The 26,961-nt window shown below is 38.8% G+C and overlaps 1 protein-coding gene and 1 non-coding gene across 3 annotated transcripts; one reads left to right on the top strand and one right to left on the bottom strand.

Annotated features, from left to right (window-relative positions):
* Positions 1 to 586: 586 nt before the first annotated feature.
* Positions 587 to 691, top strand: LOC114819343 (small nucleolar RNA R71). The gene has a single exon (XR_003766399.1). It is a non-coding gene; the product is annotated as a small nucleolar RNA R71 (small nucleolar RNA).
* Positions 692 to 8,611: 7,920 nt separating this feature from the next.
* Positions 8,612 to 11,419, bottom strand: LOC103426994 (protein EARLY-RESPONSIVE TO DEHYDRATION 7, chloroplastic-like). Of its 2 annotated transcripts, none has more exons than XR_003776721.2 (4): positions 10,322 to 11,370; positions 9,695 to 9,861; positions 9,419 to 9,564; positions 8,612 to 8,947 (listed from the first exon to the last, which is right to left on the bottom strand). XR_003776721.2 is itself a non-coding variant. In XM_008365072.4 (4 exons), the coding sequence occupies exons 1-4, from the start codon at positions 11,104 to 11,106 to the stop codon at positions 8,761 to 8,763; spliced, it is 1,224 nt and encodes a 407-aa protein (XP_008363294.1). In that variant the 5' UTR covers positions 11,107 to 11,419; the 3' UTR covers positions 8,612 to 8,760. The 2 variants fall into 2 exon arrangements, 1 of the variants encoding a protein (XP_008363294.1); XM_008365072.4 differs by having other exon boundaries at positions 9,419 to 9,503; positions 10,322 to 11,419.
* Positions 11,420 to 26,961: the final 15,542 nt, after the last annotated feature.

Genomic DNA, 26,961 nt, shown 5'->3' with positions numbered 1-26,961 from the left:
GAACCTTCCATGTAGCCTTAGGTGTAGTAGGTTGCTGTATCTGTTGTTGAAATTGTGGTTTAGCATGCTGATCTCTATCCCACTTTAAATTAGGATGATCTCTCCGACCTGGGTTGTAAAAATTTGAATAAGGGTCATTTCGGGGACGTTGAAAATTATTAAATGAATTAACCTGCTCCACTGTAAACTCTGGATAAGCATCGTTATGTGGACAGCTCAAAAAATCATGATTTGTCATGCTGCAAATGCTGCAAGCAGCTTGTAAAGGCTGCTGTACAGCAACCTGTGAACCCGAAATTCTTTGTAACAACATGTCAAATTTTGCATCAAATCTTTCAAGCTTTTTCTCCATTTTTTCAATTTGTGCCGACACATATGGTGAACCATTAGACATCTCAAAAATGGATCTAGATTGTGGCTGCTCAACTGTCCATTGTTGTGTATCTGCTGCCATTTTTTCAAATAACAAACAAGCCTCTTGTGCAGTTTTATCCTTGTACGAACCTCCGCATGAAGCGTTGACAAAAGTTTTTGTAGTCATATTTAACCCTCTGAAAAATATATGCATTTGATCTGTACTGTTAATACCGGAATGTGGACATTTTCTAATCAACTCTTTGAACCGTTCCCACGCCTCATGAAACTCTTCATTTGGTTTTTGGACAAAAGATAAAATCTGAGTTCTCATGTCAAGAGTCTTTGAAACTAGATAATACTTGTTTAAATTTTTTTCACTAAGTTGGGCCCAAGCAAGGAATTAAATATCGATATTATCGACGAAATATCGCCGATAATATCGTTATTTTCATATAGCGATATTTTCAACGTTTACAGTTAATTATCGTAATAATATCGATAATATCGCGTTATTAACGATATTATCGCGATATTAACCATAATATCCCCGAGGATCCTCCGTCGTCGTCGCAACGGCAGCCGAAAATGAGCAATCCACGCTCAGACCCTGAAAATGAGCAATCCTCTCTCTGCAATCCACGCTCAGACGCTGAAAATGAGCAATCCCTTTCTCCAGATCCCAAAACCCGCTCGGATTTGATGGGGGGGGGGAGAACCGGAGAAGGATCGAGAGACTGAGGGACCCAGGAGTCATGGTCGAGCCCCCGCTGGGTGTCCACGTCGACGCGGCCAAAGCCCGACGAGGTCAGCAGCTGCTTGACGCGGTTGGCGAGGTGGGGGGAGCCGGGGGCGGGGTACTTGATTTGGTACATGGATCTGGGGAAGCCATAGAAGTCGTAGATGGTGCTGTAGCGGCCGGAAATGGAGCTGACTGAGGGCACAACGGTGTCCCAGTGGCCGGAGATGATGAGGATGGAGGTGGGTTTCTGAGAATACACCGTGTCTTTCCACGACTGGAGGAATTTTCTGGCCGGAAGCGACTCGTCGATGCTCAGCGTCGGCGATCCGTGGGATCGAGTGTGTGGTGTGTGGTGTGTGGTGTGTGGTGTGTGGTGTGTGCGTGTGTGGTGTGTGCGGTCTGCGTGTGTTGCAGAGAAGAGATGGGGGGCAGAAGAAGAAACAAGGAGACTGTGGGAGAAGGATCGAGAGAGCCCTGCACGAATCCCTCTACGTTTCTAAAAGATAATTAAATATGAGGAAATTGTGAGATATGACATGTGGCTAGAAATGCCGTGTGAAAGTTTCCATATTGCACATGTATATATTATTGTCAGTTTTTTTCTTACTTTTCAAATTGTTTGTTCCACATTTGTTAATTTCATTATATATAAATGATTTTGGTGTGTTTAATTTTTTTTCATTAATTACTACATATTTTCTACATTCACAATGTTTGCCAGCTCGCTATATTATCAACTTAAATCAATTAAATTCATCATGCAATGCATTTCCTTCCAATTTTTTGTGATAAACTAATAGATAATTGACTAAATAAACATCCTGCAAAGTTTCAATAAACATTTCCAAGTTTTTCTTACAATTTCCGTGGTTTCCATGTAATTTTTATCGATATCGATATTATCCCGATATTTCCATCGATATTTCCGTGTTTTTGGACTACCGATATTTCCGATATTACCGATATTTTCTTCCTTGGGCCCAAGTACTAATGCTTCCAGATGGGAGTGTGAGGAGCCATCTCCTTGCTTGATCTTTTAGAGTGTATGGAAATAAACGGAGCTTAATAGATTCGGCTGAAAATCCCCTCACCAAAATATTCTTGCATCCCATTAAAAATTTTGCAATATGCATGTTAGGATCGTCAGTTGATAACCCATGAAATGTAGGTAGAACATTCAGCATGTGCTGTTTTATTTCAAATGTTGACCCTTCCTCCATTGCCGAATAAGTAATGCAACTTGATATGTTAGTGGTATGAGCTGTCAGTGAATCACCCAGGAGCTGACCAGCCTCTGGAATTACAAATGCCATTGTTTCCTTACTGTGCAGTCCCCCAGAAAATAAAGACTGCAGAAAAGTACCCTCCAGAGAAGAAACCCACTGCAAATTTTTCTCCCTGCATCTCCTTAAAGTCTATTCGAGTTCTGGATCGAAAGGAAGCAAGTTCTGCACTGTTGAACGGGTGCTGACCATGCACAGATTATCTTTGTAATCTGCATTATACTGCTGTAATCTGAGAAAAATAAAATAAAAACGAAAATTAATTTTTTTTATATATGTATATACAACAATAACTAATTGAAAATCTGATTAGTAGGGATTATTTTAAATAATCCCCGGCAACGGCGCCATTTTCTTGATAGGGATTTTACCACTCATGTGAACGAGCTAAAAACTCCTATTATACTTGCAAGAATCACAAGGTTGCTGTAGTATAAACGGATCTCGCAAGGTCGTTCTTCACAGGGATTATTAAAATAATTCGAAACAAATCAAATTCCAATTAATTATTGTAAAGTAGAAATTGAGATGATTGATTTTATAACCTATTTAAATTACAAACTAATTTAATTAATAAAAATAAGACAATCTGCACTATTAAAACTAGAGGGAAAAGAAAACAGTTTTTTATTTTTGGGAGAAATCAAATTAAGAAAGCACTAGGGTTCCACCATCACCTAGCAATCCTATGAACTTTTACCAATTACTTATGATCTACACATGCCACTTTGAAGGTTAGATTTTCCTAATTCATATTCTACTTGGAACCTCCAATATATAATGTATATCTAACATGCAACCCGTCCGGACATTCGGATCAAATCTGAACATGAAAGACTCATTATGCTTTTTGAAAATCCTTTGAAAAACCATGCAACCCTAAGACGTGGTGTTCATCCTAAGTGAAATTACAATTATTAATCACAAGAAGCCAGCGTCAATTTTAGGGAACCTTCCGGCCAAAATTGCATCAAATTACTTTTCTAAAGATCCTAATGATGATCAGGCATTAAGACAATTAGATAGTTTTTATCTCGGTGATTAACAATTCAAAGTATGCATGCAATCAATCGTAAGCAATTGAATAAAAATCACATATTCATACTAAGGCTCAAGGCTTCGCCCTAGCAAAAGAAATTAGTTACGCATATTCATAATTGAAATCATAGAAAATATTATTAAGAAAAGGATTGAAAACACCTTCAAGTAGAAAATCTCCAAAACCCTAACAATTATCTTTGTCTCCAAAATTGCATAAAAGAAAGCGTAGTGAAAAATTGTAGACGGCCAAGCAATATATCTGCGAAGCCCCCACACAAACCCTAAAAGCAGGTCCTTTATTCCCCATAGGAAACTAAAATTAATAATCAAATAAAATAGGAAACATAACCCTAAATTAAATGGTAAAATTCGTTTAAAATCTGAACAGCCACGTTTTGGACCCATAAGCTGTTCCAAAACTGGCCCAATATAGCTGGATTTAATGTTTGAAATATTCTGAACACTTCTCCATAAGGCCACGAACCCATCCGAGGTCATCTTGTGCTCCAAAAACGCAATTTAAGCCCAAAAATGTCATTTTCCAACACTGCGCATCGCTCCTTTATTTTATCGTCAGAAAATAACCGTTTGGTGGAAAAATCCCAAATTTTGATACAATCAAACTAGGTGACTCACGAACGTCCTCCAACTGGAATTATTCCAAAATTCTTCCATTTGGTCCTGTTTTACTCCAGAGGAAGTCGAAAGTCCTATATTGAAAATACAATTCAAAGCATCAAAATTCTTCTAAAATATTAACCAAAATATACTAAGATTAGGGTAAAATATATAATATAAAATCTACTCATCAACCAACTTAATTGTGAGTCAAGGTATGAAGAGGCTAACCAAGGCCTTTTATCCGTAAGTAATTGTGGGAGGTTTGTGAGGAGCTATTCACAAAGATTAGAGTATTTCAAGCAAGCTGTGCATATGAAGAAGTTAATATGCTATTTTTTTTAACGAAGAAGTTAATATGTTTAGATTGCCCACAAGGTGGAATTCAACATTTATTATGTTGAAAGTAGCCATAAAGTTTAAAAAGGCTTGTGAACATTTTTGATGTTGCATTGCTTTTTAGGTTGAACCATTTATGTTTTTGGTTTGAAGGCATGTTGATTTTAACTAAACTTTGTATGACTTTATTATGGTTACTCGAACTTGAAGTTCGCTTTTCATTTGGGTTGTACTAATTTCATAAAACATTTCTTTTGATAATGCTTGGTTGTAAACATTTAATTGAACGTTTGATGTGGCATGAAATGGATGGATGAAATGGAATTTAGGGTCAAACTCATTTTAATTAGTGAGCAACATTTTTTTGGATGAAATGGAATTTGGGGTCCAACTTATTGTAATGTCCTTTATCACACTAGCAGGACCCTTTTTTATAACTACCAGGATCTTTCTTCAGCCCAATACCAAAAATTGGGCCCACACAAACAAAACAAAAAAACCTGTAAAATGTGCTACACCCCATGATACTGAACCGAATCAATACCAAAATGTTTTTTGGTTTTGGATTCGGTTCCACTCCCACACCATACGATACCGCACCATGGCCAGAGCTAATACGCACCCTTATTAGCCGGAGGCAAATTCTCTGCCCTCCCACTTCCTGTGTCCTTCTGTTTGTGTGGTCACGGTTAAGTCACGTCAACATTTTATATTACTATTCCTTTTGTTTTATTATCTCTATAAAAAAATATAAAATGTTGTGTACCCTACCGTTGACCGAGAGTTGACTTTTGGTCAACGTGTCTCGAAACGTTCTAGATACTAGAATTAGTACCACAAGACTAATTGAAGTTTAGTGGGCCTATATTGGTTAGATAGTGACTTGAATATAAGAGATATGATTATTACTTTAATTTCTTATATTAGTAACATTGTGAATATGAATTGGTCTTATAAATATGATTTCTATTGAAATGTGATTTTTATATATTTAGCCATAGACCTATGCTTATTAAATATGATTTGGCTTGTGTACTAATGATGTTTGTGTTATGTGTTTAATTATCTTTTTAATAATGTGATTGATAATTATGATGAATGTTATGACAATTATGGGATCTCAATATTGTTTGATAATTATTTGGATATGATTGCCAACTGAAGACCTATTTGAACTTGGCATTACTACCTACCATGAGATGGAGATGAAAGTCCGGAGATGAGTTAGGTAATTTATTAGATTTTTAGTAGAAATAGTGATTAAGGGAATTATTTGTGTTGTGCTCCACATGACTAGATGCTGGTTGATATGTGGAATTGATATCATGTGTGCGTATAATTATGTATAAAGTGTGATGATGAGATTGCACCATGTAGTAGTGGTACATGGATGGTCTTGCTTGGTATATCCGCGATGGGGGACCATACACATGCTAGGAGTGATCATGCTTGGTATATCTGCGATGGGTGGTCACTACCTAGAGCTTGCATTTTTAGGACCAAAGAGCATAACCTTGTAACAGTACATACCTCGGTCAATAGCGAAGAATGTTGCTTATGTATCTGGCTCGTACATCTTTATCTGGTTGTACCCAAAGTAGGCGTGCATAAAACTTAGTAGTCATGGCCTGGGTCGAGTCCACCAGAAGGTCGATCCGTGGGAGCATTAAGGGTTATGGTGTTATTTTGTTTTTCTTTCAAATCCTCACACACACATATCCTGCATATAAATCAATCAATATATCAATAAATAAACTTGTTTGTCACTTTGTACTGCTAAATTACAATATTTCTTCTGAATGTAATTGTGTTGATATATGCTTGCTAGCCAGTGTTTATTTGTCCTATCAGTCGTTGGATTTTTAAATTAGGTTCAAATATTATGCATATGCTAACTTCATGTCCGTTGTATTTGTGTGTGATTGTTTATTGCAGGTTTTGGACCCCATGGAGGAGCCGAAAGTGAGGCTGAACTTGAAAGTGAATGAGATGGTGAAGAAGATGAGGTAAGTGATTATCATCTCCTAGACAGTAATCGTAGTTGGGTTGGAGAACACTTTAAATCGTATGAGGTTAAGATTCTAGTAAGCGTCAAAGATGAAGGAGGAAATCTTGTAAAAGATGAAAAGGGGAAAACGTTAATGGTTGAAGAAGTAAAACTTAGAGCTAAATGTATCTATCGCCCCAAAGATAGAAGAAACTCGGGTGATCATATAGCCGATCCAATTATAAACGGGACGACCGGCATGAGAAAACATCTTGAAAGACAATTTAGATAGTACCCCGTGAACATGAATAAAAATAAAAATAAAAATAAAGTCTTTTTGGGGATAAGAAAGCGGGTAAAAAGTTGGTTGAAGGGGTGTTTAACCAATTCGAATGTTTGGAAGGATGTGTAGATATGATTGTTATTGATGAGATGCCCTTTAATACCGTTGATAAGATGGGGTTTGATAGGTTTTCTAGTGTTGCAATTGTATTGCTTTGTGTGCTTTCTAGGAGGACTCTTGTTAGAACTTTTTTAAGAATGTATGACTAATCTAAGGCTAGTTTGAAGAAAGAATTGAATGCTCACCAAATTTCTCTTACACGGACAATTGGACAAGCACTCAAACATGAATTATATGGTCCCCACCGCACCCTCTATTGATGACAAATGGAATATGCACAAGAGGATCATTAATTTTTGTGTTATTCCTAACCACTACGAAACCACAATAGCTAAGTTGATTGAAATTTATTTTTGAATGGGGCATAAGTAAAGTACTCACAATCACGGTTGACAATGCTTCGCAAATAGTTGCATTGGATCCACTTAGGTCAAAGATGAATAGGTGGGAAATTCACAAGTCATTTTGAGTGGGGAGTATTTACATGTAAGATGTACAACTCACATAACCAACTTAATTGTGAGTCAAGGATGAAGAGGCTAACCAAGGTCTTTTATCCGTAAGTAATTGTGGGAGGTTTGTGAGGAGCTCTTTACAAAGATTAGAGTATTTCAAGCAAGCTGTGCATAGGAAGAAGTTAATATGCTATTGTTTTTTAAACGAAGAAGTTAATATGTTTAGATTGCCCACAAGGTGGAATTTAACATTTATTATGTTGGAAGTAGCCATAAAGTTTAAAATGGTTGTGAACATTTTTGATGTTGCATTGCTTTTTTAGGTTGAACCATTTATGTTTTTGGTTTGAAGGCATTTTGATTTGAACTAAACTTTGTATGACTTTATTATGGTTACTCGAACTTGAACTTCGCTTTTCATTTGGGTTGTACTAATTTCATAAAACATTTCGTTTGATATTGCTTGGTTGTGAACATTTAATTGAATGTTTGATGTGGCATGAAATGGATGGATGAAATGGAATGGTTGCACCTTGCAAGAAATGGATGGATGGATGAAATTCTTGGTTGTGAACGTTTATTGAATGTTTAAATGAACATTTGGTTGTACTAATGCCAATATTTGAATGGATGAAATGGAATTTAGGGTCGAACTCATTTTAATTAGTGAGCAACATTTTTTTGGATGAAATGGAATTCGGGGTCCAACTCATTGTAATGTCCTTTATCACACTAGCAGGACCCTTTTTTATAACCACCAGGATCCTTCTTCAGCCCAATACCAAAAATTGGGCCCACACAAACAAAACAAAAAAACCTGTAAAATTTGCTACACCCCATGATATTGAACCGAATCAATACCAAAATGTTTTTTGGTTTTCCATACGATACCGCACCGTAGCCAGAGTTAATACGCCACCTTATTAGCCGAAGGCAGAGTCTTTCTCACACTTCCCGTGCCCTTCCGTGCCCTTCTATTTGTGTGGTCACAGTTAAGCTACGTCAACACTTTATATTACTATACCTTCTTGTCTTATTATATTTATAAAAAAAAATATAAAATATTGACGTGACTTTACCGTGACCACATAAAACAGGAAAACATAGAAGGGCACGGAAAATGGGAGGGCAGAGAATCTGCCTCCATTTACATTTTTATTTAATTTATTCAATCTGCTATAATCTACGCCAAATTTACGAGCAGGGAAATTCGACCATGAACCATTAAAAGCGATGCATACTGAGACTGCTCTGGTTCATTGTGTATGCCAAATTCTGCGCAGATGATTACAACATGTTTAATCTAATTTAAAAGATGAGACCACCAATATGCATATTTATCGATCCTCCCATGTTTGATCGTGGAATCTCTCAGAAGACCCGCTTGGGTGCATGCAAAGGCTCAGAATTACTATTTTCATTCGTATTTTAGATACACACACACTCCATTTTCAGACTTTGACAAAAAAGGAACATAAATTTGGAGAAATCCATTCATTTACAAACCCAAACAGCTATCAAGAGAGGCATATCACTTCTTATTTTGAGGACTTCAACTTGGACGAGGATTTGGATTCAGCAGCAGCTTTAACAAGCTTTGTTGGCTTGATCACGCTCTTCGGGTTCAGAGCCTTACTCACCTTGAACACGGCCCAAGCTGCCCCTATAGCGTGCCCTGCGGCATCAAGCCCTTCATTCGTCACCTTCCCCGCCGGTTCTCCGTACCTGCAATGAAGAACACATCACATGTAGGTCAGCCATTGATTCCCTTAGTTGACAATATAAATATATACGAAAACAAAAAGGAAAATCTCGTCTAATCATTATGGCCAAAAACTAAATCCATGTCTCGGAAAAGCATGCAAACCAACTATGACGGATCTGGTATACACCCAAATCTAACCTATACTTGCATTGACCTAGCTCTAAGAATCAAAGCTACAGCAGCTGCAATAGTTGTGCAGATTTCATGAAAACGTTCTGAACAAACACCATTAAGAAAACAACAAAGAAAATCTTCTACAAACATCCACCGAATAGCAACCATGAGCACTACACGGAACCAACACCATCGTGAAATTTTAAGGCCCGTTACCGGACAAGAAACTACACCATATAGTGATCAGAACTATAAATACTGAAACTGATAAGGATTCGATCAAATAAGTAAAAGTTCATGGTCACATTAAGAATTACCTATGTGAAACAAGCCCAGTGGTGACGACCGATGTGGTTGACATGACATTCCTTCCCGCAACTTCCACAGCATCACAGACCTTGTCTGTGTTTTCAAACACAAACAGCAAACTTGAGCACAAGAGAAATGTCACTAGTCCTATTTCCTAAGATTGCAAAAAATGGGGAAAAACTTGATATTCCACTCCAACTCGCATAATTTCATGCTCAGCACCTCCATATCTCAAATATCAAAATCCAAAAACCAAACATGTACACCTCAAACAAAAGACTTACTGAATCCATCCAAGGAAGCAAGGATGATTTCTCCAGGCAAAAGGCTAAAAAACTTCTGCCCCACTTTAGAGTTAACTATGGAACTCGTGAAAAATCCAGATACTTTGACAACCCCTGAAAGGATCCCGGTGGCCACTTCCTCCGACCTCTTGGTCAACTTCTTAACCCTGAAATTTGCAAATACATTATAGGATGTTAGCCTTGTACTGCTGCATGCTAAAAACAGGGTGGTTCTAGTATCAAAGTTTGACAACACTGACAAGTAACACCCGATCATCGAAACTCAACCCAAAACTAAGAAGCTGAAAATCATCTACAATTGAGCTCAATTAGTTGGCTTGCTTAAGCAAGAAATTTGTTGCTTAAGCAGTCATCTTAAAGGGGATCTTCTATAATTTCGCACCTGAGGGGTTGAAGAAATTCGACCGCCCCCTACACATATTTGATACCCTCTCCTGCGAAAAAAACTCGCAATACCGACTACCACAAAAAAATAATATTTTTTAGGAATTTAAGGCGGAAATGGACGTATTTTTTTTCTTTTAATAAATATCCTGATTGTTACCAAAATCAAACGGGCAGGCGCAAAAACTTTAAAAAACAATTCTGTTTAATTAAAAAACACACCTTTGGATCCTCCTGAAGGCCTCCGGACTAATCTCCGATGGCGAAGTGGGTCCCATCCTCATCTTCAAGAACTCGTTCCCCCACTTCAACCTATCCACCGTCACATCCCCACACCACAGAATTCCCCTTATCATCTGCCCCGAACCCGCCACAATCAACCGCGCACATTTCCCGCTGTAATCCTCCACATTCGGAGCCAGAGTAGTCCAGTACGCCGCGGCCCTATCGCCAACCTCCTCCCCCTTGGCGTCCAAAACCTCCCAATTCCCCACCCCCTCAACCTTCCCCTCCGAAAAACAACTGTAATTCCCCAGAATCTGATCAAATTCCCTCAGCAAACCCTCCTGCCCCGCTGACCCCAAAGTCAACCCGTAATTCAGCAACTCGAATTCGCCTCTCTTCCCGGTCGAGTCGTCAATTTCTCCTCTTTTTGGCCACCCATCTGCCGGGACCCGAATAGTGAAGAAGTAGTGGGACTGATCGAGCTTCACGGAGGGTTCGTCTTTCGCCAGAGGCCACTGAATCTGGTCTCCCACGCGCGCGAGTACAGCGACTACATTCCCGTTCTGCCGGAGACCAACGACGGTGAGTTCTCCGCGGGCGAGTTCGATGCTCGAGTCCTTCTCTATGAGGTGGACGATAGCGCCGGGGATTTTGACCAGGAGGTCCTCGGAGGAATGGGTAACTGGGATTTCTGTCGAAACGGCGTCGTCCTCCGGGAAGAGGTTCTCGGCGAGGTCGTTCATGTCGACCGATGGGTAAGAAGTGGGTTTTGAAGCGGACATGGTCTTAGGTTGGTGTCTGTCTGAAATTTTGAATGTTGGTGGATTTCGGGTTGGGGAAGATATAACTGCCAGATATGGGGGTTTTAAGGTAGGAGAAATCTTGCGCTCAGACTTCTAAGAAAATGGAGGGCGTGTCGGTAAGGACGACAATGGAGATGCCAAAACACGTGGCGACGGGTGGATTTGCCGCGTAATGACCGTGGGTGGTGGATGCTGTGATAAAGACTAAAGTAACTGTTTGTTGGTTTCAGGGTTGTTGAGCTCTCGCCACGTACAATTTGGGGGGCTGCGTATTAAGAAAGAAGTTTATTTTGGAATAAATAGAGCGTCCTTCGTCAATTAATTTGGATACGACAAGAGTTGAAGGTTGATGCTTAGGAAGATCAAATTTTTAAAATTAAATTTACAACAAAATGTTGTGGTTATAGATAATTAAATTATTAATTAAATATAGATTATTAAATTATTAATTAAGTATAGATTATGAATTATTTTGTAAACATAATCCCTACGAAAAACTTTATTAAAGCTAAGATCTTTTATTCAATCGATATCTCTTGTTATATGAGTCCTTGTAAGGAGGGTATCGTGTGTGCGGCAAGGCTCTAGGATTAGGGTTCAAAAACTGTGACGACGCTGATCTATGTTGCCGCTTTCCGGATCAAATAGATAACTTGGGATCAGATTCTTGGTGGGTTGTGAGTACTGGAGAATTGCTGGCACATTCCTATCAGTGCACAACTAAGTCTAGTGGTTCTAAGGTTTGTAATCGAGATGATTGGCAAGAAAAATATGGAGTTTTTGGCAACGAAGTTTGGATCTAGTCTATCATTGTCAGAGAAGGAGAAAGGTGGGATTAAAATTGAAAAGAAGGCTGTTAAGGGTGCTTTATTGGGTTTCCATTACAGTGTGGTGGTTGAGGTTTTCTCTACCAAAGCTGTCAATGAGAATGGGATTATCGATCAATTCACTAGTTTATGGAGAGGAAGGGAGGGGTGTCAATTAGGGCATTCGGTGGGGCTTGATTTGGTTGTTGATGGCGCTTGCCATGGGCAGTGGGCAGAGCCCTTTCACTTGGCTACAATGTGGGTGCAATTGCATAATGTTTCCCCACTCAATATGACGGAGGTTATTGCTTCGACAATAGGGGGTTTGATTGGTAAAGTGGCCGAGGTGGACAAAGACGATGGTCGAGATTGCATTGGTAGATTCTTGTGTGTAAAGATTTCCTTTGATGTTTGAGAGCTCTTATGAAGGGAGCAAACGTGGAGTTTCCAAATGATGGGATGATCTGGATTAATTTTCATTATGAGGGGCTGCCTAACTATTGCCTCATTTGTGGCAAGGTGGAGCATGTCACTCAATGGTGCAAGGTTGAGAAACTTGGTGAAGAGGCTTCAGAGGTGGACACAGAGGCGTTGTATGTGTCCAATGGGCTTGATGCATAATATGATTTGAGAGGGAACATGTTTTGTGGGTAAAGGTGATGTGCAAAGATAATTAAGGGGGCAGAGTGGTTCATCTTCATCGTTTAATTGGAAGCGATAGGATAGCTTAGGAGGGGTTGACCCGCACGGACGTCGTGCCGTGGAGGCTGAGGAGAAGGAACACCAGAGAGTGGAACGGGAGAAAGCTTTTGATGCAAGCTTCATTGGTCTGGGAGGTTCAATTACGCCTGAAACTGGGATGATAGTGTTGGAGAACCATCCGGAAAAGCTCATTGCGAATGGGGAAAGTACTGAGGTCATGCAGCCTAGTCATAACATTGATCTAAACATTCCCATTGTGGTTGAACATGATGGGTTCCATGATAGAACTCCTGAGAGGGAAGGTGGAAGTATGGGGATGGGTTATTGTCTCAGGACTCGGATCATTTTAACCTTTTCCCCATAATTGAGGCTATTATGAGATGAGAAGTGAAAAGGAGCCGTGAGGATGATGGTACGAATTTGGAAGTGATCGAAGAAGATTTGACCTGTGCGTATAAGATTCCAAGGTTTGGAAGGGACCAAGCGGAGGCCACCTACGAAGGGTCTCCGCGATCGTAATGAAAATCATATGTTGAAACTGTCAGGGTATTGGGGGGGGGACCTGACAATTGACGATCTTTTGGAGCAAAATCAGCTCCACTCCCCCGAGGTAATGGCTTTATTGGAAACTTGGTATATGCTTGTTTTGGAGAGACGCGAATGATGTTGTTTTGGTTAACTATGGTGATTTTTTCATTGAGGTGCTGATTGAGGATGTGATCGACCATTGTAAATGGAGGCTGGTGGTTGTTTATGCCAGTACTGATGATCGTAAAAGGGCACAACAATTAGGTGTATTAACGGACTACCTAGTTTATAAGAATCTAAGAAAAAAAATGGGCAATATGTGGACGACTACAAGTATGAGGTATTTTCAGACTTTTGTGACAAACACACAACTGTTGGATTTGGGTTTTGAAGGCTACTCGTATACATGGAGGAATAGACGTGAGAAAGTTTATTCAAGAAAGGATTGATCGTGCACTTGCTACAAATGAATAGGTGCAATCTTGTCAACAAGCTGTAGTAAAGCATGTGGTGCTAAAAGGGTCAGACCATGCAATGTTAGTACTTTCGACAGAGGTGGACCAATCTCGGCGAAAGAAACGATTCATGTATAACCTATGGTGGAATCAGGAGGAACAGTGTGTTAAGGTGGTGCGAGACTGTTGGGGCAGTGTTCACGGTGGAACCCCTGCCTATAAGTTGGTGACTAATTTAAAAAGGGTGAAACATGGCTTAGTGATGTGGCAGAAAAAGGCGGGGCGTAATGAACAAAAAAGATTTGTCGTCTGAAGGAAATGTTACAAAATGCGTATCAACAACCGGTTTTTTATGGCCAATGGATTTGGGAGATGCAATCGGATTTTACACGAGCAATCAAGAAGGAAGAAGTATATTGGCGTACGAAATCTAGAGTACAATGGTTACAAGAAGGTGATAAAAATACAAGGTTCTTCCAAGCTCAAACTTTAAAACAGAGATAGATAAATGCTATCTGTGGGCTAGAAGAAGAGGATGGGACCTGGTGTACTGTTAGGCAACGAATGCATGGTATTATGGTTTGGTATTTTTAGTCTTTGTTATCCACGGATCGGCCTGCTAGTTTTACGGAGATTATGCCATGTGTGCCCAGTAAGGTAGAGAAAATGGATAATAACCTGTTGATTGCTCAGGTGACTGATGCAAAGTTTGAGAATGCTATCTATCAAATGCACCCAACGAAGTCACCGGGGTCGGATGTAGGGGTAGGCACTTGGAACCGAAAACCAAAATCGAAATAGGAACCAAATCAAACTGCACCAAATGGTTTGGTTTTGCGGCTCTGAAACGGTTTTAGTTTTGAAACCGAACCGCAACATAAGAAACGATTTGGTTTCATTTTTGGCTTTTGAAAACTGCACCGATACCGAAACTGCATAACTTTATTAAATGTTAAATTCTAATTGGTTATTTCATTGAGTCCATACATTTAGTATGGACTCAACCACATCATAATATTTCCACATAATCTATCTTTTCTTTCTAGTCTGTACTGCTCAACTTGATTCATCACAGTTTCTAACTCTCTCTCTTGGTCAACACTCTCCAGACTCTCTTTCTTGGTCTCCCTTCCGGCCTCCCCTTCATTCCAGCTCCTAGCCTATAAAGTTCAGAGTGCTATAATATGGTAAGAATTATGATTTATAACTTGTTTTAGTTAAATTTACTTATAACATGCGAATCATGGGTAGATACTAGATAGGTTTCCGCCCAGTATACACACATCTACACGAATTGAATCCGCCTCCTCCAAGCCAATCAAAAGGTTATAGTTCATAAAATCAATGGCTTCCCATCCATTGGTTTTAAATTTACAACATGCAAGGTCTTCCTAACTATCGGCTTCTTAAGCCCGTTCACAAGTTCAAAGACCTCATAAACCTTCGGCTAGTAAGTGTGCAAAAGGAAAGGGAAAGGCAAATGTTTGAAACTTGAATGATGCAAAGTAAGTTGAAACACCAAAACTTTTTTTATTGAATTGGATGAACAATTTATTTTTGGTAATATCATAATGCATTAGGTAACCATAATAGCTTTTTCAAACACGAAAACTTTTTTAATGAATTGGATGAAATGAGATACAACTAGGTAACCATAATAGCTTTTTCAAACAATGAAACTGAACCAAAACCATTTAAAACCAAACCAAACCGAACCAAATGGTTTGGTTTCATTTTGGTTTTAGCCTCAAAACCGCACAGAACCAAACATAAAAAATTTACGGTTTTGGTTTTGGTTTCACTCAAAACCGCACCAAACTAAACCGCACCCACCCATATCCATATGGGTTTAATGCGGGGTTTTTTCATCATCACTGGAAATGGTGGAAGATGTGGTGATGGGTATGGTTAAATCATTCTTTCAATCGCGGCGGATGCTAAAAGAGTTAAATCATACCAATATTGTGCTCATCCCTAAAGTGGATAACCCATCGAAAATGTCTCAATTTCGATTGATATCATTATGTAATGTGGTGTATAAGATTATTTCAAAGGTACTAACGAATCGGTTGAAGAGAGTTCTTCCCAAAGTGATCAGTCAGAATCAATCGGCCTTTGTTGCGAGACGAGAAATTTCTGATAATATTTAGGTGGTTCATGAACTCCTACATTCCATGAAAAAGAAAATGATGAAGGTATTAATTTTGTGGCGCTAAAATTGGATATGGCAAAAGCCTATGACTGAGTTGAATGGCCCTTTTTGAATGCTATGCTGCACAAATTGGGATTTGATGATATTTTTTGCCAATGGGTGATGAAGTGTGTGCAAACAATGTCTTATAGTGTGGTAGTTAATGGTGAGGCCACGAGTTTTATCACGCTTAGTAGGGGACTTCGGCAAGGGGACCCTTTATCGCCTTTCTTGTTCTTAATTTGTGACGAGGGTTTTTCATCCCTACTTCATAATGCAGGAATGGTTGGACGCATTCAGAGGATTATGGTGAACCATCTTGCCAAGCCCCTTTCCCATATTTTCTTTGTGGATGAATCGGTTCTCTTTTGTCAGGCTACGGAGACAGAGGCCATAAATACTAATTGTTTACTTCAACAATATGCCGATGGGTATGGGCAATTCATTAATCTGGAGAAAAGTTTGGTTCATTTTAGTGGGGGATGTCCGCAGTTTTTGAAAGCCCAGTTATCGCAGGTGTTTAGGATCAAGCATCAGGAAGGCTTTGGCAAAAATATTTAGGTATTCAAGCGGATTTTGGGGTTTCGAAAAGGAAAGTGTTCGAAGATGTATGGAATAGATTGAATGAGTGAATTAATGGTGTACAGAACAATTTCTGTCAATTACTGGGAATGAGGTACTAATTAAAAGTGTAGCTGCTGCTGCTTTACCTTAGCTATGCTTGCTAAGGTTGGGTGGCGCATCATTTATGTATGCCACTTAGCCAATTTGGGTGTCTTGATCGTATTATTTGGCATTACACATGGCATGGGGTGTATTCGGTTAAATCTGGCTATATGGTTGCTCAAGAGATGAATTGGAATGGGGAGCTTGGGCGTAAAAGTGTGGGACAATCAAGTGGGGAAGACAACAAGAATCTGATATGGTCGACATTATGGCATTTGAAGGTTCCTCCCAAGCTACGCCATTTTATATGGGGGGTGATATGATTTTTACCACCTGCAAAAGTAGAGATAAAAACATTTAAAAATACTTGCAAAAGTAGAAGGTTGTCGTAGTATAGCAGCTCAAGTAAGGTCGTTTTCCACATGGATTGAATGAATAATTTGTGTTTAAACTAATTCTTAATTAATTATTTGAAACAAGGTTTGGAAAAAATTGATTTTGAAATTTTAAATAATAAAAATGATTTTTAAATAAAAACAATTAAAGAAATTAGCAAAGTAAAGAAAACAAAAGAAATCATTTTTGAAAATTAAAGTTGTGAAAGCCTAAGGTTCCGCCATCACCATTAACAATCCTACGCAATTTTACCAATTACTTATGAATTTCTACATACATGCTTTGAAGGTTAAGTTTTCCTAATACATATTTTCCTTGTGATGTTCAAGCAAAAACGTATATTTAACATGCAACCCGTAGTGATGTTCAGATCAAATACAAACATGCAAGACTCATTAAGCTTTGTGAAAACCCTTCCAAAAACCATGCAATCTTTAAGAGCATGATGTTCGCCTTAAGTGAACTTACAATTACTAATCACAAGAAGCCCTCTTCAATTTCAGGGTGATGTTCCAACAGAAATTGCATCAAATTACTTGTCTAAAAACCCTAATGGTTGCGAATCACTAAGACAATTTGATAATTTAATTGCGGTGATTAATAATTCAAAACAAGCATGCATCCATTCATAAGCAAATTAATAAAATCACATATTCATGCGAAAGCTCGTGGCTTCACCCTAGCAAAAGGACTAGTTACAAACAATCATAATAAAAACTAAAGAAAATATATTAAATAGAAAAATGATTAAAAACACCGTGTAGGCAAAAAGTCTGAAGTTCTCCAAAATAATGCGTAAATTCTCTCAATGTTGCGTTCTCCCCCCCCCCCTAATGGCTAAAATGCCTTATTTATACTACTAGAAAATAAAACCCTACCTAGAAAAGGTTTTCTAAAAACTAGGAAATAAAATAATAAAAGGATAACTAGGAATTACATTTATATTCTGACTAAGAAATTTGTGTTGGAAATGTGCCCTAAAACCAATCATATGATGATACTTTACGGACATTTCACACGTTAAACTAATCTAGTTTAACTATAAAGGGCAAAGATTATTGTTTGAGACGTCTCATATAAATGTTATATGCTTAAACGATAAAGTCCAAGAAATATGTGATTGGGAGAATACGATCTAAAGAAGTTAGATTCATGAGACCATTCTTTCGTAGACACATCCTAAATGTTCCTGATCATAGGATTGCCAATTGGGCATTGACAGTTCGTTAAGATCAGTACGTACTGTGTCTTCTCTCAGGGAGAGTGACTAGTCTCGAGTCATTGGTGTGTGTGACATCAAGTTAAGTACGTAGGTGCTCAATAGAGAATGAGTTCACTGAACACGATCAACGAAGAGTTCTCATATTCATGTCACATGAGAACTCATGGTTGGGATAATGCAAAGTAGTCCTTTGACCTGAGGCATCACAGTTGTCTTGTGGTTAAGTCCTTGATCTTTGATTATGTCAAAGTCACCCCATCGGGGTGTCCATGGCATCATTGGGGTTAAACCACTTAGTCATGGAGACAAGTGAATGCGCAACAAGGGATCTCTAACCTTCAAACCGTTTGAGGGAGAATACTCTATGATATGATTTAGAACCTCTGGCCAGAGTATGAATGAGATTTAGGAAAGCGTTCCAAATCACATTCAAGGTAATCATATAAGCACACGAATCACATTGGATAGTAGACATGAATAAATAAACTATCAAACCAAACAATGTGGTCAAAAGTATTGTATTAGAGAAAGACCGTATTGCATTTGTAATCCTAAACTGAATAGGTTCTCCACCTCTTCTGATTAGCTTGGGTAACCATGATATGCTGCTAGGTGTCACTCATGGTTTGTGGAAGCCCTAAACGTGTGTAATCACTAAAGGGAGAATTGAAAGTAAGTTTCAATTCACAATCGATGTAAAATGGTTTTAATCGCCCACTGCCTCGCTAAAAGGAACCTAATGGATCGTACACCGTGTAAGGTGGAGATTGAAGAAACAATGGAGATAAGTAAGAATAATTAAATGGTTTAATTATTTATGGCAAGGATTAATTAATATGTTAATTAATCAAACGAATAAGTTCGTTAAAGACCTCGGGATAGTTTTGGACCTTAAGGCCCAATGGGCTTCGAACGTCAAGCCCATTGACTTAAGTTGTATGACAACTTAATGAATAATGATTCACAAAGGCCTAAAAGGCCCAATGAAACCCCAAGGCCGGCCATGATGCTTTTGGAGTGGGTTTTGGACTTATTTACAAGTTTGCCACTCCAATGAATTAAGGTATAAATATGACTTTATAGCCAAAATTCATTTAGGGTTTGTTTTGGAGAAAATTGGAGAGAACATGTCTCTCCATTTCTCTCTAAAGAGGCCGGCCCCTTGGAGGGTGTATCTAGCCATACTACTACTCCAAGGTCACTCATTTTCTTCTCCAATCTCTCATTGGTGTGGAGACTTAGAGGTTCTCAATTTTGGGAACTTGGAGAAACCTTTTCATCCATCCAAATCCATAGATTTTAGATGCAAGGAATGAAGGCCCTCTCTTTGGGTGATTAGCCTTTGCTTATGCAAAGAGGAATCTACAAAGGTATAAATTTCTCAACTCACTTTGATTTGAGTTGAGTCTTGGTTCACCAATCTACTAGGCTTTGAATTTTCATGGGTAATGTTTTGTTTTTGAATGCATGCAAGCATGATTCCGCCTTTTAATTGTTAAATGCATGCTATAGATGTTATTCAAATGAACATGTTTTCACAAAATCATCCTTCAATTTGCCCATCAAACAAATAGCCACGTTTATGGACTTTCAGAGCTCCAAAACAGGCACAAAATGACTCGAATTAAAGATTATGACCTCCTCTTTAAGTTCTAGGAATAGCCCAAGTCCAAAATCTATTATCTTCTAGCCCAAAAGTCACAAATAAACTTTGCAGCCCAATCTGCCAGCACTGCGCGCTGGGCATTAATTAATTCGCCACGATCTGATGCTTCGAGATAAAATTATGAAATTTTGACACATTCTTCTTGACAGAATCACGAACCCGCTTCAATTGGAATTACTCAAAAATTCCACCGTTTGATTACTTTTAGCTCAAAACAAGTTCACATGTCCTACACTAAAAATACATGACAAAGCATCAAAATCTCACCAAAATATATCAAGAATAGAGAATAATATATAGTATAAAATCGACTCATCAAGAGGTGTAAAAATATCCTTGTTGTGCATACTAATTTGCAACAACGGGGTATTCGCTTGGAGTCTAGATGCCCGCATTGTGTAGAAGATATGGAGATGTAGGTACACTTATTCTTTCGTTGTCCATTTGTCGTGTTTTTTGGTTTGGTTCCCCGCTCTAATTGGATGTGGTAACGGTGGAGGGTGGGGATTTTTTGGAGTGTTGGAAGTGGTTGTGTAATAAATATGGTGAGGCGGGGGAAGCTGAACAACTAATGCATTGGGTTGTATGTGGTTTGTGGCGGATATGGAAGTGTCGGAATAATGCAGTTTTTTAGAAGACTATTGTTAAACCTCGAGTTGCGTTGGAGCTATTACAGCAACAATGAGGTGAGATTGAAGACTTTGGGGGGGGGGGGAGATGTCGCAGCAACCATGTCGACGGCAACAAGATAGGGGCAGATCCGAGAAACGTGGACTAAGCCCCCATTTCAAACCATCAAAGTGAACTGTGATGGGGCGTGGTGTAAGCCAACTGGAATGGATGGTTTTGGGTAGGTCGCTAGGGATTTTGCCAGAATATTTAAAGGAGCTGGAGGTGTGGGCAATATATTATGTGAATCTAGTTTAATGGCGGAAGCTGAAGCAATAAGGTCGGCTTTGCTGGTTGTGTGGAAAAGGGTTTTGGGGTAGTTTAGTTGGAAACCGATTCGAAGGTCCTGGTGGACATGCTCAATGAGGTCTTACAACCAGAGGCAGTCATAGAAGATATTATATGGGACATTCACCATATTCAACAACAATTTTGTTCAGTAGAGTTTCTTTTTACTTCTCGTGCCTATAATGAGGCTGTGCATCAGGTGCCATCATATGTCACACGTGTGGGGGGGGTGTTTATATGTGGGATTGCTTTGAACCAGAGTGGTTGTTTAATTCTTTGGCTTCTGATGTAATACATATGAGACATTCTATTCTTTGGCTTCTGAGGCATTCCAGTCTTATCCTAAAATTTATATTTTTGGCTTGTGTTGGTAGAGTGTAATACATATGAGACACTCTATTCCTATAGGGATGGGCAAAATACCCATAAGTATGGGTAACTGTGGTTAACTGCCCATTTAAAAGTCACGGTTATAGTTATGGATAACCATTTAGAAAAATAAACGGTTGTGAGTTTAACCGTTTACTAGTTAAATTTAAATGGACGGTTATGTGTATTATTCGCGGTTATAAACCAGTATCTATTTAATCGTTTATTAATATACGTAAAATTAGAAAGAAAAAAAATCTAAAAACTCTTAAAACTCTAAAATTATTCCATTTAAGTGTTGCATAATTTCTTTTTTCTATTCATTTTCGAATTTCATTGATGTTATGTTGGATATGAGCATGGAGGCGAGCAAATTATGATTAAGATTCAATTTTTTCAATACTACTGCTTTGTTGTACAGTAATTAAGTAATGTTACTGATTCAATTTTTTTAAACTATAATTTCAATTATTTGAATGGTATGAAGATTTAAAAAATTGAAATACAGAAATGTATGTTAAATGTACCTATGATTGAAATACGGACATGGTCTTAGGTTGGTCTTAAGTTGGTAAGCAGTGGGTTCTGAGATTTTGAATGTTGGTGGATTCCGGGTTGGGGAAGATTTAACTGCCAGATATGGGGGTTTTAGGGAAGGAGAAACCTTCGGTTCTAGGTAATGGAGGGTGTGTCGGTAAGGACCATGATGGAGATGCTCGGACACGTGGCGACAGCTTGACTTGCCGCGTAATGACCATGGGTGGTGGATGCTGTAATAAAGGAAACTGGATCCTCACCAGACTCAAAGGAATTGAGTCCAATGATTAAATGATCCGAACTATTGAAATTTGATCCAACGATTATAATTATTATAATTTTTAGAATAGTCTATATTTATAACCGTTATATCAAATTTCAATAATTCGGTTTATTTGATAAGTGAGTTCAATTCAATGGATCAAAGGGGATCCGGTTCCGTAATAAAGACCAAAGTAACTGTATGGAATAAATAGAAAACCCATCATCAATTAATTTAGATACGACAAAAGTTTTGGCTATTCAAGGTTGATGCTTAATGGGCAGTTTCTTTCCAAATACTTTATATTACGAATGTGTAATAGAAGGACTAAATTTTTAAAAATATATTTACAAACTAAATGATATGTTTGTAAATAATTAGATTATTAATTAAATATTGATTAATGTGTTTATTTCTTATTGATGATAAATTATTTGATTCGTAAAGTTAGTTTAAAATTTTGATCTTTCTAGCATTATTTATTATGAATTATTTTGTAAAAATAATCTCTACAATTTTTTTATTATGAAAACTAATATCATTTATTCAATTAAATATGGCAAATAGATAAAAAAAAATTTGTAATACTTCAATTGAATTCATCTGTTTATTTTTATACAGTTTTATGATTAAACAATCTTAAAAGATATTTCAGTCTTATCCTAAAATTTATACTTTTGGATTGTGTTGGGAGAGTAACACATACGAGACACTCTATCCCTACGGTACTGTTTGGTACGTGAGATGGAACGGAACAGAATTGGACGAGGCGTTCCGTCCCACGTTTGGTGCGCCTAAAACAGGTGGAACGCCCTGTTCCACGGAATGAATTTTGGGTGAATTTTCGTTCCGTCTCATCCTCTGGAACGACTCTTTCCACATACGTGGAACACAAAATTATAACATCTCCGTCTCCTTCTTCTTCCTCCTTCTTTCCATCTAAGGGCATCTCCGCTCCCTCTCCGTTTCGTCCCGTCCCGTATGCATACCAAACGATACCTACGTGACGATAAAGTCAAGAAAGACATTATTATATTTAGAAATACTGACATACGTCATTTCAATATTTGTTTATACCATACTTAGAGCCTCCGTATTTAGCCCTCGTATAAATACTCGAGGGACTCAAATGTAATTATGTAATAAAGAAAGGGGCAAATATGTAATAAGTGAGGAGCCCTTATTCTATAAAAAGACTCATCACTCTCCTCATTGAGAGATGCCAATTCTTAGGCTTGAAGCCCCCTCACCCTCAAGCTCTCATCCTCTCATTACAGAGGCTCTCTCCCTCACAATCATCTCAAAGAAATACAATATCAGTGTGGACGTAGCCCAAACCTTGGGGTGAACCACGATACATCTTGTGTTCTTTACATTTCTTGCAGATTCACGGTCGGATTTACGTTGTTCCAAGACCTTTCCGGTTTTATACATCAACAATATTAATGCAATATGAGTGACACAAGATGATGCGGTGATTATGACTCCATTACCCATAAGTTTTTCTCATATTGAGTTGGACAAAAGGCTGGAAATATGGGTAGAGGGAAGCCAAGTGAGCGAAGTCAGGTGGGTTCTCGGAGTATTTGTTTCTCGGATGGGTCGCAGGTTGTTATGCCTTTCTCTTCATCTTCTTATATTTGTTCATTGACATTTGAAAGCAAATGTGGGGTTGGTTGGTTTGACATTGCTGATTTTTTTTTTTTTTTTTTTTTAAGTTTGGGCTAAAATTGTATTCGGTAAATGAAAAAAAAAACGTGTTTTTTTGGTCAAAATCATGGGTCCAAACTAGTAGAAACAAAAGCAGCTCTATCCTTACTTTTTTTTCACAACACAACAACCCCAAACTAGCCTTAAAAGTATAAAGACACGCTTAAGCTCTTGAGTACAACTCTAAGTATTAATATCGCTTTTAATAAATAAACAAGGGTAGCGTAATTACTCTAAAAAAATTATTTTACACTTGTCTCAAATATATTTTTCTTCTTGTATTTTTCAAATGATTTTTTTTCGACTATCAATAATAGCTCTCATAAACAAATCATTGTTGTAGTCCTATTTAACTGAGCTATTCTATGGGAATAGAGAGAGGGGGCAGGCAGCAATGAGAGAGAGAGAAGATAGTGATTTAATTGTGAGGTGTGTGTTGTATATCACCCCATTGTGCCTTTATTTACAGTAGTAGGATAAGTCAAAATCCTTAACCTTTTAGGATAACAACTCTTAATAGGTAATCAACTCCTAATAAGAATATAAGAGATATTCCTAGATTCACTATGAGTTACACAATCACATTCATATTTTAAATATGACTGCAACACACCCCCTTGGGTGTGTAAATACTCAACAAACCATCACATCAGATCTTCAGCAGATAAGGTAGAATAGTTGATGAAGTTGACGGCACAACAGGTGAATGTGAGTCTCAAATTTAAGAAAGAGTACATTAAGATCAAGTGAGTATACACTTCTTGATACTCCCCTTGAGTTAGATATAACTTCTGAATAAGAGAAATATAAGCAATTCAACTCAGATAATTTACGCATATCGATTCCTTGGACGAGTTTCTGAAAAGTAGACTTGAGCAATGACTTGGTGAAGAGATCGGCCAGGTTGTCCTGGGAACAAATTTGCTTGACTTCAATGTTCTGATGCTGTTATTGCTGATGAGAATAAAAGAATTTTGGTGCTATGTGCTTGGTGTTGTTTCCCTTGATGTATCCCTTCTTTAATTGCTCGATACATGTTGTATTGTCTTCAAAGATCGTCGTAAGAAGGTCAACGACGGAAGTAAGACCACTACTGTTTCGAATATGTTCCATGACTGCTCTAAACCAAAAGCACTCACGTGATGCTTCATGCAGGGCGAGAATCTCAACATGGTTCGAAGAAGTCACAACTAGCGTTTGCTTGGTAGACCTTCAAAATATAGCGGTTTTCCAACGGTAAAGACATAACCCGTTTGAGAACATGCTCTATGTGGGTTAGACAGATATCTAGCATCTTCGTAACCAACAAGTCAAGAATCAATCCTGTCACATCCCGGCTCGGGCCCCACCACATCCCAGGTTCGACTCCGTCGTACCACGATATTGTCTGCTTTGGGCCCCGACCACGCCCTCGTGGTTTTGTTTTTGGGAACTCACACGAGAACTTCCCAGTGGGTCATCCATCCTGGGATTGCTCTTGTGCGAACTCGTTTAACTTCGAAGTTCCTACGGAACCCGAAGCCAATGAGCTCCTAAAAGGCATCGTGCTAGGTAGAGATGAAAATATACATATAACGTTTACATGATCCACTCCCCTGGGCGATGTGGGATGTTACAATCCACCCCCTTAAGGGCCCAACATCCTCGTCGGCACACTTCCGGCCAGGAATTAGCTATGATACTAAATTGTCACGTCCCGGCTCGGGCCCCTACCACATCCCGAGCTTGACTCTGCCATAGCACGATATGTCGCTTTGGGCTCCGACCACACCCTCACGGTTTTGTTTTTGGGAACTCACACAATAACTTCCCAGTGGGTCACCCATCCTGGAATTGCTCTTTTGTAACATCCCACATCGCCCAGGGGAGTGGATCTTGTAAGCCTTATATGTATATTTCAATCTCTACCTAGCACGAGGCATTTTGGGAGCTCACTGGCTTTGGGTTTCGTAGGAACTCTGAAGTTAAACGAGTTTGCATGAGAGCAATCCCACGATAGGTGACCCACTAGGAAGTTCTTATGTGAGTTCCCAAAAACAAACCGTGAGGGTGTGGTCGGGGCCCAAAACGGACAATATCGTGCTACGACGGAGTCGAGCCCGGGATGTGGTGGGGGTCCGGGCCGGGATGTGACAAATCTGAGAACCCAAAGGGGCGGCAACACTTGAAGATTCGCGGGTATAAAACAAGCCCAAATCCATTGTACCCTTGAAGTGGCAGAAAATGTCTTTAACACCATTCCAGTGCCTGCGTGTGGGCATATTGTTGTATCTAGCCAAAAGATTAACAACGAAGGAGATGTCGGGTCTAGTGCACTGAGCCAAGTACAATAAAGCCCCAATTGCACTTAGGTATGGAACTTCGGGTTCCAAAATCTGTTTATCATCTTCCTTTGGACGGAAGGGATCTCGTTTAGCATCTAGAGTCTGAACGACCATAAGTGTACTCAAATGCTTCGCTTTGCACTCATTAAAACATCGCAACACCTTTTAGGTGTAGTTCGATTGATGTACTAGGATTTCATCCGAACAATGCTCAATCTCCAGGCCGAGACAATATCGATTTTCCCAAGATCTTTCATCTCAAATTCCAATTTCAAGTGCGCGACAATTTCCTCAAGCTATGCAAGAGTTTCGATGAGGTTCATGTTGTTGACATAAATTGCAACGATTGCAAATTCAGAATATGACTTCTTTATGAACATGCATCGGCATAATTTATTGTTCACTTAACCCTGACTTGTCGAATATTCACTCAGACAGTTACACCACATCCGCTCTGGTTGTTTAAACCATTAGAGTGACCTCCTCAATCTAATTGAGAGAGTGTTCTATGGTCTAGAACTATTTGAACTAGTCAATGGAAGTCCTTCTGGAACTTGCATGTATATTTCCGTATCTAGATTCCCATAGAGATATGCGGTTACCACGTCCATAAGCTGCATATTCAGTTTTTCAAAAACTACCAAACTAATAAGGTAACAGAACGTTATAACATCCATTACGGGGGAATACGTCTCCTAGTAATCAACCCAGGGTGCTGAGAAAAGCCTTGCACTATAAGGCATGCTTTATACCGTACTATTTCATTATTCTCATTACCCTACCTCACGAAAACACACTTGTAGCCAACGGGTTTCACATGTGGAGGAGTTGGAGCTACATGCCCAAACACCTTACGTTTCGTAAATGAATCTAGTTTGACCTAGATTGCTTGTTTCTAGTTTGACCAATCTGTTTTACGTCGGCATTCATCAATGGAACGTGGTTCAATGTCATTGCTAAGCATGATGTCAGTAGTTACTGAGTACGCAAATGCATCATTGACGATCATCTCATTATGATTCCAAACCTCATCCAATATTGTG

The sequence above is a fragment of the Malus domestica genome, chromosome 10 (assembly GCF_042453785.1).
Source record: "Malus domestica chromosome 10, GDT2T_hap1".
Lineage (NCBI taxonomy): Eukaryota > Viridiplantae > Streptophyta > Magnoliopsida > Rosales > Rosaceae > Malus > Malus domestica.
Note: the sequence above shows the minus strand (reverse complement) of the source record. Positions and strands in the feature narration are given on the sequence as shown.

Excerpts from the sequence above, each read along its gene's own strand:
- LOC103426994 (XM_008365072.4), bottom strand. The coding sequence starts at position 11,106 with ATGTCCGCTTCAAAACCCACTTCTTACCCATCGGTCGACATGAACGAC. Across the intron at positions 9,862-10,321 it reads GCCTTCAGGAGGATCCAAAG|GGTTAAGAAGTTGACCAAGA; the intron begins GTGTGTTTTTTA and ends TGCAAATTTCAG. Across the intron at positions 8,948-9,418 it reads ACTGGGCTTGTTTCACATAG|GTACGGAGAACCGGCGGGGA; the intron begins GTAATTCTTAAT and ends TCTTCATTGCAG.